Raw genomic sequence first — 20155 nt, 5'->3', positions numbered from 1 at the left:
ATTCCGACATCAAGCCTCACTGTGATATAACTTCGCAAAGAAGATACACCAAATTAACTAACTCATATTTTGTTTTTGTATTTTTTGCTATGGAGAAATTAAATTAAAAGGTTGAGTTTAGCGATTTAAAATCAACCTTCGATTTAGTTACTCGTCTCATGAAACCTAAAAACGAGTTGTCAAAGAAACATTGAAAATAATCATCCTCATCTTTTCTTATTCGTCTCCAGTGTATATCCTTAGGTTAACTGTTAGTTTGCATGCATAGTGACTGAGTAGATGTTGTTTAATGCCACAGTAAGCATTAGTCCAGCCTGTTATGAGTCTGGACCAGAAAAACCAATTTGCTGTCTGGGCACGGTGATATAAAATCAGCCAAGTCATACCTTACGTCACCCGATCGTCATCAGTCGTCTTGTGGCAATCATGGGACGCTGAAGACCTTTTCGGCCCTGCACTTCCCACAGAATGCCAAATAGGAGGTGAATGTTCACTGTAACTAAAACTACCAGATGAGAAACAACATGAGTGTTTTTTTTAGCAGTTATACATTATCTCTTTTGATTTACAAGAAGTGCAGTATAGCCTGTCATCATTTATTTGTCTATTCCAGAATTAGACTTGTTACTTGCTTATTGATTTCATTAATGATTATTTTTTTCAAGGATCACCACTTGTATAATTGTTAGTAACTGATGAAGACTGAAAACGCTGTCACAATTAATAATTTGTCAAGGTTCATTTTCCATGCCATGAATCTTGTCAAGCATGAACCTCAACGACTTCATTTAAATTAACAGTTATCATGGTTAATGATGTATATCATATTGTATAAATGTGCAATCAACTACTATGTATTCATGTGCTAAAGGCCTATGGTCGTCTCAGTATTAAGCTATGAAGATTGGTTGAATTTGACATATATTAAGGGCAATATAAATCCTCAAATACCATAAGTGGCCTTGTCCCTCTCCAAGGGAGCACCCGAGTTGCATATCTGTCCCCTACTTGAGGTGACAGGGTGTCTCTATGGCCGCAGACTGTATTACTCTACGGACACCAGTATTCTTAAGGACACTAGTACTGGCATAATGCCTCATACATTCAATCGGAAAATCTACCGTTACGTAAGCTTAAGGTGAGTGAGGGAGTATGATTTTATGGTAAGTTTTGGAATGTTGCAGCAATATTACGGCTGGCATCAATAATTGCATCACACCCTACCTATATGTAGATTGGAACCCGGTAATTGAAGTGATGAGCAAACGTTTAAACCACCGGGCTACCCCGTCTTCCTCTTTAAAAAGATACGTCCATGTCATTGAAATATACAAACGTATTCCCTTAATAACGTCCACTATAAGCCTCAAAACCAATGCATTAAAATGACACCATATGTTCTGGACAATGGCGGACATTCCTCGTAGAGGTCACACTATCCTAAACTATCCGTTGTAATGCGTCGTAATATGTTGTAGAATATAGGTCCCCAGCAACCTATGCTTGCCGTAAGAGAGGACTAATTGGAGATGGTGCTCAGGCTCACTGACTTGGTTGATGCATGTCATCGTATCCCAATTGCGTAGCTCGATGCTCATTTCTTCAATCACTTGAATCTTTGGTCCACACTCGATTATTTACAGACCACCGAATATTGCTGCGTAGTTCGTTAAACAACAAACAAACAAACATGTGTTGCTTCCTGCGCTCATCACTTTATCATGCATGCCAATCTATGTGTACAAGGTTTCGATTTTCAAGTTTGTGAGCTCTTTACCTTTACACCTACTTTCAGTTTAGAAACGGCTTTTTTTTAACAGATCCTTATGTTTTCGTTTCATGTAAATAAATGCGGCAAAACCCTTTCCATAACCCTAAGAAATCCCATTGAATGATCCTAGCTATGGGAATGAATTATCCTAATATGTTCATTGAGAATGTTAGTAAACTTTGCATCCATCATATCACAATAAATAAAGCGACAAAACCCTATCCATACTCATAAGAAGTATCTGCTAAAAACAGAGTGTATTTACGATGCCGACTATATCATGAGCATGTGTTTATGAATTACTGTTAAATAGTGATGATACCATGTGTTCATGAAAAGGTGTGTGTATCCTACCCCGCCGGTGGCAACCGTCACAAACACATGCATAGGTAAGTCAATTATTTACCTGAAAAAACAAGGGAACATATAGAACAAGTCAAAATAGGGAATTGCATCGGACATAATTTTTATCATCAAAGCGTCAAATATGGAAAAAAAACCTTCTCATGCCAACCATAAAATATGAAATTGTACCCGAGTCCAATTTCAACGGGAGAAAAAACAGTTAATTTTCAATTTCCTCAGCCTGGCGTTCGTTTGTAGTCAAAGACAAGCATTTGCATTAATGCATGTGTGAAACATTGTCCCTGAGTTATTTGGATAGTGATTTACTCGTGCATGGCTATTCAAATCATGTGTGTAAGCGGGCAAACAAAGAAAAACTGCTAGGGCCCGTCCCCATTTAGCTATGCCCAAGCACAATATATATCCAAGCATACTATATATCCAAGCGTCCAAGCGAAATATAAGTCCAAACATACCTTATGTCCAAAGGTAATATGTGCCCAAGTATAGTACTAGTATATATCCTAGCATACTATATATCCAAGCGCAAAATATGTCGAAGCATACGTAATGTTCAAGCACAATATGTGCCTAAGCTCACTTTGTATCCAAGCGTAACATATGTCCAAGCATACAATATGTCCACTACTTAATGTCCAAGCGCAATATATGTCCAATACTTCATGTACAAGGACATTATATTTCCAAACATACTCTATGTCCAAGCATACTTTATGTCCAAGCATACTTTATGTCCAAGCATACTCCGTCCTATCATACCCAGAGTTCAAGCAAACTACATGTCCAAGCGTAATATATGTCCAATACTTCATGTACAAAGACAAGATATTTCCAAGCATACTTTATGTCCAAGCATACTCCCTGTCCTATCATACCCTATGTCCAAGCAAACTCCATGTCCAGGCATAATATATGTCCAAGCAAACCATATATGCAAGTGTAATGTATGCCCAAACATACTAAATGTCCAAGCACAGTATATCAACTTGCCCATGAGGTCATGGACTTTTTAATCATACCATGCCTGCTACAATATCGGTCGGCCATTGGCCAAATCCGCAGCAGGTGACCCCAAGACGTCTACAACAGGGAGGGGGTTTCAGTCATCTGAAGAGGGATTATCCTTCCTGGAGATAACAGCAAACGTGAAGTTGTATCTTTTCTGAAACATTCCTAATTGATTGTTCGGGAAAATAGTCTAATCTATGTCGTTATGAGGAATCGGATATTTTCATTTAAATAACATATTTTTAATACCATTCACCATATCATTTATAAAACTGTTTGAATTGTCTAAACTCAAGGAAGAAGGTTAAATTCATTAATATGGTTAATTTTTGAATGAATCAATAAATACTGGCTTATATTTTCCTTCTTCTTTCTGAATACTTCTTTTTTATTGTATGAAGAGGGCTGTGAATGTAAAAAAACATAAGCCTGTTACGTTTCTAGATAACTGCCACTGTCGGGTTTTTTATTGTTTTTTTATACTTTGTATGACAATTAGGTGTGGTGCTAATGATCATCAATAAAAATACCTACCAGTTCATAACGCAGCTTGTGTCCATGTTTTTTTTATAAACATGCCAACAAGGAAATAATATTGTCGCACTTATTCAAAAATACGCGGTGTAATTGTAACCGATTTAAGATTTGTAAGGAGGTTTCAAATAAAGTTTCAACCACATTAACTGTAACACCATTGTGAAACTATAAATAAACTTAATTCTAGTACGAGCTTCATAATGATAATACTAATATAAGGTGCACTGTTTAAACATTAATCACACGCTCATGTCATCACCACACATGTCTTAGGATTTGAGTAAAGCATATTATTACATATTCAACATATTGCAAGCATGTCCCACTAATCCTCTTTATTATTACGGCGAATGTAATCAGTGTTTGCCGACTTTACTGGTTAATTAACGTGGAGCTGGGCACAATGTTATCATTCTGTGATAACTCTGACGATACCCTAGCGCATTTATAACGTTTAAGCAATAAAATTGCCACAATATGCCCTTGTCTGATACCACTGCCATGGTTTCCTGCATATTGCACTGACAATCTTGGAAATTATTAATTTGTTCTCACTATGAAACAAAATAATATTCAAAATATTAAACGTTCGTGTTTTTCTAAGTTGTACGGAGCTAGATATACGCAGGGTGATGTTCACTGTGTAGGGAGTGTATACAACAAACTTCCTATACAACCAGTATTAGCGTTGATAAACGTCAAACCGTTTGAACCGTATACAGTTTTCACCTGGGGTGCATGGTGACTCACACGACTCATCCCCTAAAATCGAATGCTAATGTGCCCGTTTTCATCCGCCTAATGACTTAATCACCCTATCGCAGACCCAAACAAAGGATTTATCATTCCGCTCCCTGCAAAGTATCAAACTTTCGGTTCCGTCATTCGGTAATGGATCTCCCTCAAAGATGAAAACAGGTTGCCAAAAAGTTGCGGGTTGCGTGTTTATTTGCTTTTCATCAATATATTATCGGCGAGGGACGGGTAGATCTGCCACTAAAACTCACAGACTATTATTAACTCTCTTATCTCCTTACATCGGCCATTTATATCACGTCACGTGATTTGACCATTCAGCCAATCAGAATCCATGTTAGGCGACAGAATCTCTTATCATGTATTTTGCTAAACTGTATCCCTCCACGATCGTGGAAATTATAATACCAGTATACGGGGTGTTCCGTGGACTAGCGGCTGAATATCCGGGTATAGAGGGGCTACCAATGCATCTTGTTTACCCCTGAGACAGTGCTGTGTACACAACGACTCCCACATACAACCGGCACAGCCGTAGCAGACGAGAGTCGTGTGGTGATCGGGTACGCGGATCTCTGAACTCATCTACCCCGCGTCTGCATGCAAACAACACTCCGGTGTAAGGGCCAGCATCCAGTGCACATATCTGGTGTCTGCTTTTTGTACAAGTTGTATTTTGGTTTCCCTCTGGTGCCCAATCCTGCTTCAATACCCGGGATATTGTGAACAGTTCCCATCCACCCTTTCAAGACACCAGCGTCTGGGATTTCCAGGATCCAGGAGCAGTACCTGAGGTCTGTGAGATTCTGACCCTCCTGTGCCCGGTGTAGCACCATCTCTGCCAGTGTACCCCTCCTGCGATCTAGGCAGGCACATGTGCGCGACTCCTTGGGCTTACAGTGTTATCACGAACCCACCCTTGTCTGAATGCCCCCGGCCCCAATGTTAGGGGTAGACTTGTCCCTCGGGATGCCCAGTCCAGCCAAACGTTTGTGTCGCGATGGAAGCTTGGATACACTGCGGGGATCTTCAACGGACACTTCCCCAGACAACACAAGATTCAGGAAGTGTGCAAAGCCGGGAGTTAAAGCAGGTTTGTGTCAACACCCGGGGTAGACACTTGTTTTGGGGTAACATTGTCTTTTTAAATATTATTTTTGTATTTGCTCATTTATTAATTTAGTCATAAGATTGATATTTTCAATCTTCTACACCATCGGGGTTATTAAAATGAATATTGAGCTTAATATTTAACATTTAATTTAATTTACAGTGCCATATACGTATATATACCATGATAGTACAGAGGTCTGGCATAAAATAACATCGTCTCGCATTTTAATTGTTTTAATACTTGAACCAGCCTGGAGGAAATTTAACCATTTTGTTACGAATTACGACCGGATCCGAAACACACATTTCCGAATATATGGACAATTACACAAAGCATATTTTCATTGAATATCTCCCGGGATGCAGGATTTCAAGATTACCGTCGTCCGGATAAATGAGGTCTCACTCTATACCTATTATGACAGGCATGTATTTACCATTGTGTTTCCTATGTGAACATCGTACACACTTGTGACCTCACAGTACAAAATATGTAAATTTGATTTTAGTATAACATGGTATTAATATGTATAAAAATAAAATTACATTAAAGATTTATGATCATTTAACGCACTACATTAAGTATCTGACAAGCGTCTTCGCTAAACAACAAAGCACCGAAATGCAATCAGAAAACCGTTTTATGGCGTCTACGTCGCTGTAAATCTTTGCAATTGGTATATTGTTACGGGAAACCAAAGGAAGACAGAGATTGAACCAGAAATGAGATGTAAGGTTGGGCCCCAGAAGGAAATACGGTGTGACTCTCGTAATACTAGACTGTAAATCATTCGTGTGTACTTACACCCTTACGAGCACCGCTATTCCGCCTTGTAAGAGGATGGGAAATGGATTAAATTGTCTGAATATACAAATATGTCAACAAATCATAAAAGCTACGATGACTTCGTCTGTCAACTCCTAAGTGTAAACATGGCCGTGTACTGTGGACGTCTGGTGCGTGTGAAGTTCGACCACTTCGGTCCCACACTTGATGGCTGACTGATCTCGTTTGACGCTGAAATATGTTTTATTATGTTAAATCTTTATTTGCTAAATATCTATCGCAGCTGACACACATCTGTCTCGCTTCTTGTCTCGAGAACTGTATTCTTCTCATGACATCTGATCGCCGTGACCACTTCGTGAAGTCGTTAATATGAAATGGATAAACGGACACTTTAATTGGAAACATGCACAATGATATTCATTTGCATTTACATCTATGATGTAGAAATTAAAGATACCATCACAATCACACGTGTCGGGATCAGCATATTTGTGTGGTCCAAATGATGATGTAATTTATCCAAGTAGTGATTTTCTCAGTTCTATTTTTGAAGAGTCAAGGTATTTTGTTTGTGACATATTTTATATACTTTTCATCAAACAGCATGGACCGACGTTTCCTACATAACATACCCAGTAAAACAACATTAAAACATGTAAACAAACAAATAATATTAAAATATCCATGTGAAATATTTGAAGATATATGAAAAAGAATCATTTATTTTTTTCCAAACGTGTTCATTCAATGAAAAAACAAAAGCCTGTAATATACAACAAGACTCTTAAGTGGCCATTATTCTAATTGGGAAAAGCACATAATAACAAAATGATATGTATTGAATTTGTCAAGATGCAATAGATATGAATTACTACTTCTGTTTTATTCCTTCTACTCTGATTCGTGGATTTCTATGTTTTTATGACGATTTATTGAACAACAGCTTAAGATAATGTATTAAAATTATCTGTATCAAGTTCTTGTCCTTTTAACACCAAATAGTTCTCCTTGTCTTATGGACTTCTACCAATACATTTTCTGTGCTGAATTCCATAAAATATAACTTAAAAGGAAGTATCTCACCCCCTTAAAGCTTGTTTTTTCTTCAGCAAAAACATAATTTCTTTGTAAATTGAGTATGGCAGGACTCAATTAATAGCGACGTGTAATATATATACCCATGGTTACGGTAAACAATTCAAATATGCAAATTCCTTCTTTTCTCCTTTAATTTTTTTTTTTTTTAAATCCAATATATACAATTCACTGAAACTGCAATATGATTCAGTGTGGACTTTGTTCCCGAGAGTGTTACGGAGAGGTTCAGCGTTAAGAGTGCCCTCTCGAAGTCCGCCACGCGCTGACTATTATCAACTGAGACTTGTCACAGGTCACTTGTGGTGTCAGGCTTCCTGCACGAACCCAGCCCTCTACCCATGATGCGGTCCCGCTCAAACTGACACATTCACAGAAAAGTGGTTAGAATTTCAGAATTGCTTGGGCAAAGACTGTGATGTAGGACACCGTCTTTCTTCATCTACATCTGTAAATCACTTATCGGTAAATGTATATAGAGATTTGTAAACTTTTCTGTCTTGTTGGTAGTCGGTCTAACTAATTATAGTATCATACTAATAACTGTCACACTATTTTTCATTATGAATAATAACAATTCCTTCATAAACATGATTAACATTAAGACTAATTAAAGTATTTTTGGGAAAGAAGACACATTGTACATAGGTTGAAAGTCTATTACAAATACACAAAGAAACTGGAATATTATCCTAATTGTGGAAGTCATATATATTATTGTGATAAATATAATATCTATATTTTCTGTAAGTGTTTTTAATTAATTTTGTTTTTAATACTACTTCTGTTAAGATTTGGGAACAAAATATTATCTATAGGTTTATTGGTGGTAAAATGTGTCCAGATTGAAATGGGACAAATGGATTCTTATTGGTAAGTTACATTCATGAAAATCTACTTTTTGTAGGTAACATACTCGTATATACATGTTCTATTCAATTGGTAACACATGTGCATATACGCCTGATATCTATCACGAACCTAGATATGCATATTACATCGTAGAACGTATCTCTTCAGTTCACGGGTAACTTACATATTCAGATTTGACGCCCCGAAGAGCTACATTTGTCCTATGACGTGCCCAAATATTGACTCAAATCACTGATTTGGCTTCATACTTGAAACCACTTACCCGCTATCATGCCGCAAACGCCGGCAGAAGACAGCCGTTTCCTCCATGGTTGTTTGTGTTTGTACAAGCTGGAAGACCTGTCCGTCCGTACACACCTGTTACAGGTACAGTGTCCTCTACGACCAGACTACATGGCTCGCGGTAATTGGATTTTTATGCTTTCTGCGTTATAAGATGGACATGTTCTTGTGTTTCAAGATCGCCTCTCTGTCTTCCCGTGATGTCTGAAGATGTCTGACATTTGTCTGGGTTGTTGATGATGACTACACAACATTTACTGTACTTGATTTTTTTCTGTGAGTTTTTTAAACGTCTTCTGTCGGTGTTATTTGATAGTGTATTTGGATGAGTATTAATGTTGCATAGAATTGTGAATTAATAAAAGTACAACGGAATCTTAAATTAAATGACGCAATGTTGCAATTAATTTTTTCAATTTTCAATTTCACCTAAAATATTTTTTATACTTTATTCATAAAATAACTTTTAATTATCCCAAATAATTGCACTCTATTAAAGATTAAAAAATATATGTCAACATCAACATCTGAGGATTACCGATAATATATTGTTTGACAGATAGTTAAGTCAATTGGAAGTCACATTTTAAAGCAGTATAATATTGGTAGTAGGCACAACAGATTCGCTACTCCGTGCAGGGTTGACGCGGTAGAGATCGTATAAGATAACTTAACACAGTGGTATTTGGAGTAGCTGCGATAAATCCCCTCAAGTCATTTTCAAACGTGAATTGGAATACTGTTTGGTATTATGTTGGGTTCCTCTCAAATTGTTTGAATTTTCCCAGTTCGTTTTAGTTTGTACCTTTTGTTGTTGTTTTTTTGTTAATTGTGGATTAAATAATTGTCACGTGTTATCGATAGAGGAAATACGCCATCCATATTTCATGTAAACTGTAATGTGTATTATTAAACCTTCATCGACGTGTCGGTAATATGTGCTAGAAAAAGCTTTTTGTTTATTTATCGTTCATGAGATCATTTTAATATTATGTTTTTTGCGTTACTTGAAAATGTAACCGTTTTGAAACCGATATTCTGCTTAGTTTTTATTAACTGGCGATTGTCCTAAAGTTCCTTTGCGTTTATGTCACGCGCGCACGTTCGTTTTTTATCACAAGACGTACATATTATATCAAGCCTCTTGCTATCTAATTTAATCAGTTTTATGGAAAATCTTTAAAGTTAAGAAGTAATATTTTCAACCATTATTTCCAAACAAAGGCCTCAACATCGCTAGTCGAAAGCACCTGCCTCTATAAACTGCTCAGCGTGCCTGTTGGAGCTCTATGAAAATTTGGAATGGTATTAAACGAACAATCTGAATCCTCTTCAGCCGGACTTGTGCCAACATTCTGATTTTAGTACCACCATAGGAAAGCTGGCCAGTTTTATAATCACTGTTTTACTACCAGTGTCCCGTGCATGCGTCTAAAGCAAACGAACTTAAGCATGTAAATGTGGCATCTTAGATCGCCATAAAGATGTAATGGCACAACGAGATGTATCCCTTGTGAGGCGAGTTGCGTCGACTGCAGCAGGTGTGATGATAGCATTCATGAGATCAATGCTCGACCAACAATTATTCGGACCAGATTATGAATGAACATCCTTTAAATGAAATAGGATGATATGATATCTATAACACATGGAATCTACATTTTATACATGTGTTTTATTGTGAACATAAGTCCTCCAATGCATTGATATTGTTTGCAATGGTTGAGATTATTATTATTATTATTATTATTATTATTGTTGTTGTTGTTGTTGTTGTTGTTGTTATGACGCGGGCCTAACGATAAAATACATCCATACAAGGCCATGTCGGGGGGTGGGGTAGCCTGGTGGTTAAAGCGTTCGCTTCCCTCGCCGAAGACCCGGGTTCGATTCCCGACATGGGTACAGAGCGTGAAGCTCATGTCAGGTGTCCCCCGCCGTGATATTGCTGAAATATTGCTCAAATCGACGTAAGGCCATACTCACTCACTCATCAGTTATGAATGTATCTTCCTGTATAACCATATATATGTGTGTTTGTTTTCTAAACATCCTTAGATCAGTTGATTAATAAACATGATTAATTGTACTGACTAAAAGTCATACAGGAAAATATGTTAAGTCCATAAAGCATGTTGTGCCTGAAAAGAGTGCAAATCTTAAGCGTTTTGGAATATTTTTATAGAACCTATAAATATTTCGAAAAGGACAGGAGTATTATACAACTTAAATGAAATATATATTGAATGAATGAATGAATGAATGAATGAATGAATGAATGAATGAATGAATGAATGAATGTCATTATTATGCGTTATGACCAAAAGAAATTTACGATAAAATATAGAATAATATTAATATTATTTTTCATGTGTAAAGATAATTTAGACAGGAGTACTCAATTTACTCAGCAGTGTGGGAATGGAAACACAAGAGTGGTTATATACAGGCGTCACGCCTTCTCAATATAAGCTGTATCACGCCCTGAAGTATCGCGACGTGATCACAAGCTCTTCTCTAATTATCAGATCCACAATACTGGGTGAAGTAGTGTAACTGGAGGTCCTGATATACAACCGTTTTATATGCAGAATTATAATGTCGAATGCAGAATTAAAAGTAACAGTATGATTTAAAACCTCTGGTATACCTTACAACAGGGCATGAGGATGCCCCCTTCTTTTCGCTTAGCCTTCTCCACATTTAGATGTGGCACAGCAGCACAGCCCCTTTAAAATTAGAAACTGGCAGGTACACTGATATGGATGTGAATGCATGAGTGTACTGAAAATATTGAGGATGAGAGATACGCATGTTCCACTGCCCTTTCTGCGTGAAATGTATGGAAATGTCAGTTTCAGTTATCCAATTTTGTTTAGATTAGTGTGACAATTAATTGTACTTCTTAAACACAATGAATATTACACTGCAAAAAAACTGCTTTTTTACAACACAAACAAATATTTTACATAGTTTATGCGCTTTTATCGGCCTGTATTCCTATTTAAGTTTGTATAACCTTTTACTGAATTTTACGTCTCTCATAACTCAGAAAGAGTGGTTCTCTACACTATATATTATGTATTATAATTTGGTATTTTAAGGATTGTGTGAAGGTGGGACGAGAATTTAAATTTGTGTCTGTCTTACAAAGCCACACGTGCCATGACTACATCATGCGTGATACTGTTGCCTCTTCCTAATGCTACGTACAGGTTAATTCCAACTGCGATACATATCAGGAATATATGTAATTCGGCAATAGTGAGTGAACTGCAATGTAATGTCCACGGAAGATAGTATAAGCTTAATAATTAGGATGGACTTTGATTTACGAAGTGTTGATTGACTTAAGGAGGTTTTATCGGGCGTAAAACAAGGCACTCGGTGGGTAATTAACACCTGCGTGAAATATAACAAGGTGTCATAAAGCAATAAATCTGCTGGCTCGGGATCTCGTTGTAGGTCACGGTGGCAAGCAGTACGTGACTATTTGCGGGATGTACACAGGACTCCTGACTGAAACTTACCTTTCGGTTTCGTCTAAAGTCTTCTGTTGAAGCTAAAACTATTGTGTTTTATGTCAATTACGTAACCTTAATGAGCAATGATAGCGAGGGAGACAGAGGGATGTTTTTTTATGTAAATCATGTTGTATTTTATCATATACCACTATTGCTATTTCCACTGCTACAACTACTACTACTGGTGATGATGATGATGCTAATAGAATGAGAAGAGGGGACGGTTGAGGATGACGACGACGCTACGCCTACTAAAACACCCCCAACAGCAGAAAAAGTAACCTAAAAATACCTGAAATATTACGATGAAGGAAATCTCAAGGAACAATTGTCGTGTTTACACCTTTCACTTTCACAGTTTCCATCATGTTATGTCTGAGCATAAGATGGCGCACATGTATCTCGCTACTTGTATATCAATGCAGATAAAACTCCACGCAACATGCTCTATGCCATAAATTCAGCTCTACAAAAAAACATTTCATTTTATCTCGCTACAGATGTATCTGGCCAAAGTGCACAGTTGACACGGTGAGTCATCGATTTGAAGCCTATCGTAGTTTACATGCGACCGATGTGTGTTACCTAACAGTCAAACTGAACGGCAAATAATCCATGCAATGCCAAAAAGTGATAAATTCCCTTGTCATTTTTTTTAAACTGCTCCAATCATACTTGAAACATAATATGTGCCACACCCATGTCATCATTGCTATATAAAAATGAAAAAGGGCACAATTAATACTTGTAATAAAACATTAACAATGCCAAGACTAAATCGTATATCAAAGTAAAAGAAATGTGTAGCGTCTTTTGCAAGTAAAAATAGGTTAACGTCTGTGGGATCATTCTTGTATCGAAGTTATATGATACTCAACGACTATTTGGAAACTAAACATAGTTTCGAACTTATTACAAAATTCCCATATCAAAATACATAAGGGCTCAACGCATTTTTAAAGAAATCGTAGCTTCACATCCATGACACAATTACAATATCAAAGTCAAACAAAATTTAGACCCTTGTTTGAAGCAACCATAGGATCCGGCGTCTACACATAAATACGAAGAACTTCATTGTGAAAACAACAAAAATTCCTATCATCTCCCGTTAAAATAATAATTATCATTCTTAGTTAAACCTACAAATGAACCATTTGAGAATGATCAAACATTTAACAAACAAAAATAGAAACTGATAGTGTTAATTGACAGTTGTCAAAGTGTTAATTGACAGAAAACATATTTCTCATATGGAGTTGAATTAAATTAAATTCCTCGAAACATGACAACTTATTCAACAAAAATGACAACGATGTTCATGTACATGTAAGTTTTCCAATATAAGTTGACCGATTTATTATAATAATATACCCTGTTTCAAGTTTAGTGTAAAATGCACTTGGTAACTCAGTAAATCTCCAACAAACACATAAATCATCTTGCCTTGGGTCAAATATTTCAAGTTTAATAAACACACACCTTCATCTAATTTACCCAGCTCACCCCGCGTGTATATCAGGTGTTGTCAGAAATCTATCTGGCGTAATCGACCCCGCAAACCCTGGTGTATATTGACATGGGTAGACGTACGGTGACATCTGCCAGAATGTTTGAACAGACACTGTGAGATAAGGTTTAGATGATAGGGGATGTCTTAACCCAATGTGTCCACTGAAACTGTTTGTCAATAACTAGCTTTGTTATCAAACAGATTGCAATGATATTACAGATTTCGGCTTAACCATGTTTTGTAGTGGCAGCATGCTAAAAAGACAATATATCATGGTAAGGCCATACAACATTAAAGAAAATGTTTCTCAAAGTGCAGTGCATTTGAAAAATGAAAGAATTCAGGACTTTCAAAATATATTCGGTAAAATGACCGATTTTAAAACCATTCTAAGTTTTTTAAAGTAATATAATTATCTTTTATTTTTAAAACTATGCCCAAATGTTTTAAATGTGTTTTGGACTAACTAAAACACGGGGAAGGAATGACAAGAAGGAATGTTGCGTTCATAATTGCGTTATACAATTATTTATATCAAATCTTAGTTATCTTAATCTGAGTGAGTGAGTGAGTTTGGTTTTACGCCGCTTTTAGCAATATTCCAGCAATATCACGGCGGGGGACACCAGAAATGGACTTCACACTTTGTACCCATGTCGGGAATCGAACCCGGGTCTTCGGCGTGACGAGCGAACGCTTAAACCACTAGGCTACCCGACCGCCTCCTCTTAATCAGAACACACCAGACATACAACGTACAGTATCTGCAACCCATCTAGAAATGGTTATGAGGTAATACATAAACTTGTAGCAATTTATGTAATTTCTTGTTACGTGTTTGATATAATCTGGGCATATATTTTGCAGCGAAATATATAATTATAAATAATATCAAACATAGACTATTGAGGGTACAACTAATATAATTAGATTATATGACAAATAGCTATTACGACTAGACACCTTAACAAACCCAACGGATCCATGAAACCATCTCATGCAGTAGTTCCTCAGACTTACATGTATTTTTCGCGAACACCTGGTATCATCACTATTTGATAGTGATTCATGAACACATGATAGCGTGGTAATAGTAAGTCGACTACGCTTTTACCAGAATTTTCTTCTGAATATTGAAAGGGCTCTGTTGTGCTTATTTATTGTTTTAGGTAAACGCTGCGCCATCATGCTGTATTGTCTTCCTTTTGAAATTGCATTCGAATCCTCGTCGGTTTCAAACGAAGAATACAGGTTTCAAACCTCTTAATACCAACCTTGGGTAGTTTATCTCCTGAATTTTACAGTAATTAGTTCGTCATTTTCCGCAACAATAATGTGTTGGAGACACGTCTGGGAAGGGGATATTTAATGCAGGTTTGTTTAAACATTATGGTTTTGGCTACAGTGCTTCATTTGTTCAAGATGCGATATTGAAATAATGATTGCACTGTAAAATAGTAACGTTGACGTGATATTTTGCAAATACCATGGGGTTGGAGAATAGAGAACGGGAAACTCAAACATTGGGGGAGCTGGAAGTAGATTAATTATCTCATGTGTGGTCCCAGTCAAGGCAGCCTATTTTCCTGAACTATATTGGAATGAGGAAAGAAATCAAAAAGGGTCTTCCTGTCGCGACGGCCATGTAAACAACAATGAACAACAATCCTCATTTTAAAGTAATGCACAAGTGTTGAAATACCCAACAATATGCTTCATAATTATTGTCTGTCAAAGGCAAATCAGTTTTTCATTTCGAAGATCATAATTGTAACATATCATTGCAAAATCCCAAATTAGAAAATAATTGTCTATCGAAGGAAACTTATTTCTCATTTCAGAGATTGTAATGGTAACTGATCATTGATAAATCACAGATTTAATAACTAGACTTGAACTTTGAGGTGAAACGGTGTTAAAGGTCGCGTCCAACTGAACTTCGAAAAGAGGAAAGGATGATTTTATCGGTGCTTTTGATTCTTCAGCCATCTGCCACCAGACATCGTTCCTGTATCTCAAGAAGTATCCCTTATTGCAACTAAACCAACATGGAACCTAAAAAATATTTGGTTACCAAAACAAAACCTACTGCGTAAATGAAAGTTATACACCCATTTTTGATGGCGGTTAAACAGCGAACAAGAAATCGTCATGTGATGATGATGTATTTGATACGGGTATCATAGTTTTGTTTGGACCTTAAATGTGCAGTGTTTCTGCTACTGTCTAGCCTATTAATGTTTAGATGACGTTTATAATTTCTTCAGCCAAATCTAATTTTCAAGTGTATACTTTCTTTTTCCCCGTCCTTTATATACATACATGTGAAGCAAATATACTCTTGACAAAATGGTTTTCAAAGATTTGTGAATATGGTTTAGTGCCGACACATAATGTCCACAGTGGTTTGGGTGATCTGATTATATATTATTTATTGGGTAACTGTTTGACTGTTCGATGTTTGACCTAGAAATGGAGCACATCTTTTCCCCTAAGTACAACAGGAATGGTTCTTGATCGACCAATGATCATTATCGGGATGAAACAGGAGTCGAACCCATTAGAATAGCTCTTCAGCAACCCATGCTTGCCGTAAAATGCGATTATTCTTGTCGTAAGAGGCGACTAACGGGATCGGGTAGTCAGGCTCGCCGACTTGGTTGATGCATGTTATCGTATCCCAATTGCGTGGATCGATGTTCATGATATCAATAACTGGATTGTCTGGTCCAGACACGATTATTTACAGACCGCCGTCATATAGCTGGATAATTACTGAGTGCGGCGTTAAACAATAAACAAACACAAACAAACAAACCAGTTTTACCAGGACAGGACGTTGCATAACAAACTGTGCTGCCGTAGACCCTACCCTCTAGCACCAGAAACAGACCCGAAAGTAATCCAGATATACGTCATCTGGAGATATTAACTTTCATAATCTCTTTCGGGTTGACACAAAATATTTCACGCTAAAACATGAATAAATTGTTTTATCGCCTAACTGGCCGACATCTTTAACACATTAAAATATCTTGACATTAAGTTTATCAACTGGTCACAAGCTTGAGAGATAAACCTCGTAATCTCCCCTTATCATCATGGTGGATCGGGTTGTTGTCTGCCCTCGTCAGAATAGGGACATGGCATGGGGTTTTGGGTCGGGCACAGGGCATGGGGTTTTGGGTCGGGGACAGGGCATGAGGTTTTGGGTCGGGGACATTGCATGGAGTCTTGGGTCGGGAGCATTGCATGGGATTTTGGGTCGAGGACATGACAATGGAATTTGGTCGGGGACATGACATTGGGTTTTCGGTCGGGTTATTGGATGGGGGTTGGGCGGGGGATTAGCTCGGGGTTTTAGGGGCTACTCATCTAAACCCCAGATGCTCATTTAAACCTCCGTGGGGTGAAGATACTTATTTAAACCTCAGATGCTCATTTAAACACCAAATGTTCATTGAAGCCACATGTACTCTTTTAAACTCTAGATTGTCATTTAACCTTTAAATACTCATTTGAACCCCAACTACTCATTTAACCCTTCAGATGCTCATTTATACCTCGGTGCGTTGAAGATAGACATTTAAACCTCAGATACTCATTTAATTCCTTTTGGGGGATATTTGTAGCACACATACATGGTATTCATTTCAAACCTCAGTGCGGTTAATTTACTAATGTAAACCAAAATGCAGAGAATTTACCCATTTAAACCTCAATACGGAAAATTTACTCATTGAAACCTCAGGGCAGAGAATTTACTCATTTATACCCAAATGCAGAAAATTTATTCACTAAACCTCAGTTAGGACAATATACTCTTTTAAACCTCAATGTTGAGAATTAACTCATTCAAACCTCAATGCGGAGAATTTACTCATTTAAGATGAAGATTAAAATATTCAGTGCAGTGAAGTTACTCATTTTAACCTAAATGCGATGAAGATACAATGAAGAAAGTCATACACTCCTTAATGCGGTGAAGATATGCACATAAATACCTGTGTGATTTCAACCATATTTCCATTTAGCCCATAATAATGAGCATGACACCAGGTGTTAAAAAGCCTGCAGACTGACCCTGCTCTTAATGACATATAGTAGTTATGGCCAAAGAATCTGGTATACATTTGGCAGGAACCAATGTCCTGACATGGATGTTTCTGTTCCTAGAGCCTGACACAGATGACAGCCAGGCGTTCTCAGACGACGACAGCATGATGGGGGACGAGGAGAAGCCTGTGGGTCACGAGAACAGTTGCCAGGACAACAGCATCTCACAGCAGCAGCAGAAGAAGACGGTGGCCCAGATCATGCGGGATAAGAAGAAGCAGACCAATTTGACCCTGCAGTGGTGAGTCCTAGTACCTTTCTTACTGATGGGCTGACATTTTCATCTTCTGTTGGAGGCCTGGGTTCAAAAATATATATTTGTCCTCAGGTTTTACTACAGAAAAAGGATACAAGTATATTTCTTACCAGCATGCTGGTTTTTTAAAATATGCTTGATGACTATATTCTTTCTGTGGCGTCATTACCACAGTGTTCCTGGCATCGCCCTTTCAGATGGTTACATGTCCAGTTCGGATGATCATTTGATCTGTGGTGATTTGAATACTTGATTTTACATTTAATTATGAGAATTGGTTTAAAAAGGTATTTTTGCCTTGTAGTTGCTACATTACGAATAGATTTGACCTTGGAAATTGTTACCAGAAATAAATTTAAATTCAAATATAAAGTTGTAGTTTTGTATACAATCTTTTTTCCTTAAAGATATAGGGTAACTGAAGGCAACCGCCACTTTAATCATTTACAAAGGAATTGTCAGAACACCTATACATATTAGAAGAAAGAGTATCCAATGGTCATAGTCTGTCTGAATATTCACTGACAACGTATAATGTTAAATGTTCTATTTGTATGTTAAATTTTGAAATAGAAAACTGGTACCTCCAAAAACGTGAGAATGTAAGGGCATTTATGTCCAACCTTGCCAAATACCTGAATAAAAATATAACATTTAAAATATAAAAAAGACATATTTAACAAGTTGTAGCTTGAATGGCATATTCTTTGGCATTTTCAAAGAATTACATCCTTTGTCTATATATAAATTCATTAGGTGACACCTAAATTAACCTGCAACCGACATATTAATTATTTTCAGAAGGTGTGGGTTTATTTAATTTAACAGAACATGGTGAACGTAGATAATAAAGTTTGAAAGTAATTTACAACACCTGGTAGATGCAAACGAGGTGCTGAGAGTAATAGTCTGTAAACTGCCTTTGAATTTGATATTTTTACTTAACGTATGTATGTATTCACTTCCTATTAATTTTGTCTGAAAGTTTTAGATGTTTTTACAAATGAAAAAATCGATTCAAAGTAATACCCCTCGGGTATACTTTGTTGTCTATGTAACATACCAAACAATACCAAAATCACAACACCATTTGGGGGCGGTCGGGTAGCCTAGTTGTTTAAGCGTTCGCTCGTCACGCCGAAGACCCGGGTTCGATTCCCGACATGGGTACAATGTGTGAAATCAATTTCTGGTGTCCCCCGCCGTGATATTGCTGGAATATTGCTAAAGGTGGAGTAAAACCATACTCACTCACTCACTCAACACCATTTGATACTACTGCTGTGAGGTCAAAGCATGGGCACAGTGGTACAATAGAGACCTGACCATGGCGAGATCCCAGTTACCTTCTTGGTCTTAATATAATAAGAAGTTCGATATCATAGTTACTACTACTATATATGAATAACATATTATATTATATATGTTTTGCTTCCAAAAGCATGTTTATTAGCTAAAAAACCTAGAAAACACACAAGATCTATTAAGGTCGATTTGCGGGCTTATTTCCTTCACATAAAGCATGACAGATGAGCTGATTGACAAAAGTGAGTTGATAAAGTTTGACTTCAGCACTAATGTCTGTTCGTTAGTGTGTCAATAACATAAGTATATAACGAGGGGTGACTGTGGGACGTGTTAACTATTGCAGTAATACTGCGCTAGTCAAAGCAACTGTTACGGTGCTACTGCAAGGTCTGTATCGGTATTGCCATATTATTGCGATAGTATGATGAGTACCTTTATCGTCCTGACAGTAAGTCACATGATGCCAGACTCAGACAGCCGTTTCCTAGGTTCCGTTGATTGTTAGGGACGTCATTAGGGACTTAAGGGAGGTAATTCTGATTACCAGTAACGCCTGGTGTTGATATCAATGTCATCTGTTGATAAGTTAGCTTGTCATCAATGTATTGTCATTTTGTCATGGGGTGGGAAGGGGCGGGGTGGGGTGGGGTGCAGTAGTCTAGGGCGCCGCAATTCGCTGTACAGAGAACTTTGCGAACCTTATGAAACCAGAAGAAACCTCAAAGATATCTTCGTTGCCCAGAACAAGCATTACAACCAAACACGATAGCGTTATTGGCGTTAAAAAGGGTGCTTTAACTATCATTTGCATAATTATCCTATTCTCTGTCTCGGCGCAGAACAGTGA

The 20155-nt window shown here is 37.3% G+C and overlaps 1 protein-coding gene across 5 annotated transcripts in view; it reads left to right on the top strand.

The window, feature by feature from the left end:
* LOC124146932 (DNA-binding protein RFX6-like) overlaps window positions 1–20155 on the top strand; it is a 110846-nt gene that overhangs the window by 12821 nt on the left and 77870 nt on the right. For 2 of the 5 annotated variants that reach the window (XM_048386220.1, XM_048386219.1), the window contains exons 1-2: window positions 4802–5531; window positions 17805–17985. In XM_048386220.1, the coding sequence (XP_048242177.1) occupies window positions 5366–5531; window positions 17805–17985 (347 nt within the window). In that variant the 5' untranslated portion in view covers window positions 4802–5365. Of the gene's footprint in view, window positions 1–4801; window positions 5532–8564; window positions 8713–8846; window positions 8868–17804; window positions 17986–20155 lie in introns of those variants that run through there. The other 3 variants (XM_048386221.1, XM_048386223.1, XM_048386222.1) reach the window with 3 other exon arrangements.

This window comes from Haliotis rufescens, unplaced genomic scaffold, assembly GCF_023055435.1.
Source record: "Haliotis rufescens isolate VD_foot unplaced genomic scaffold, xgHalRufe1.0.p SCAF_6, whole genome shotgun sequence".
NCBI classification, from domain to species: Eukaryota; Metazoa; Mollusca; class Gastropoda; order Lepetellida; family Haliotidae; genus Haliotis; species Haliotis rufescens.
This window is presented reverse-complemented; position numbering and strand designations above follow the sequence as displayed.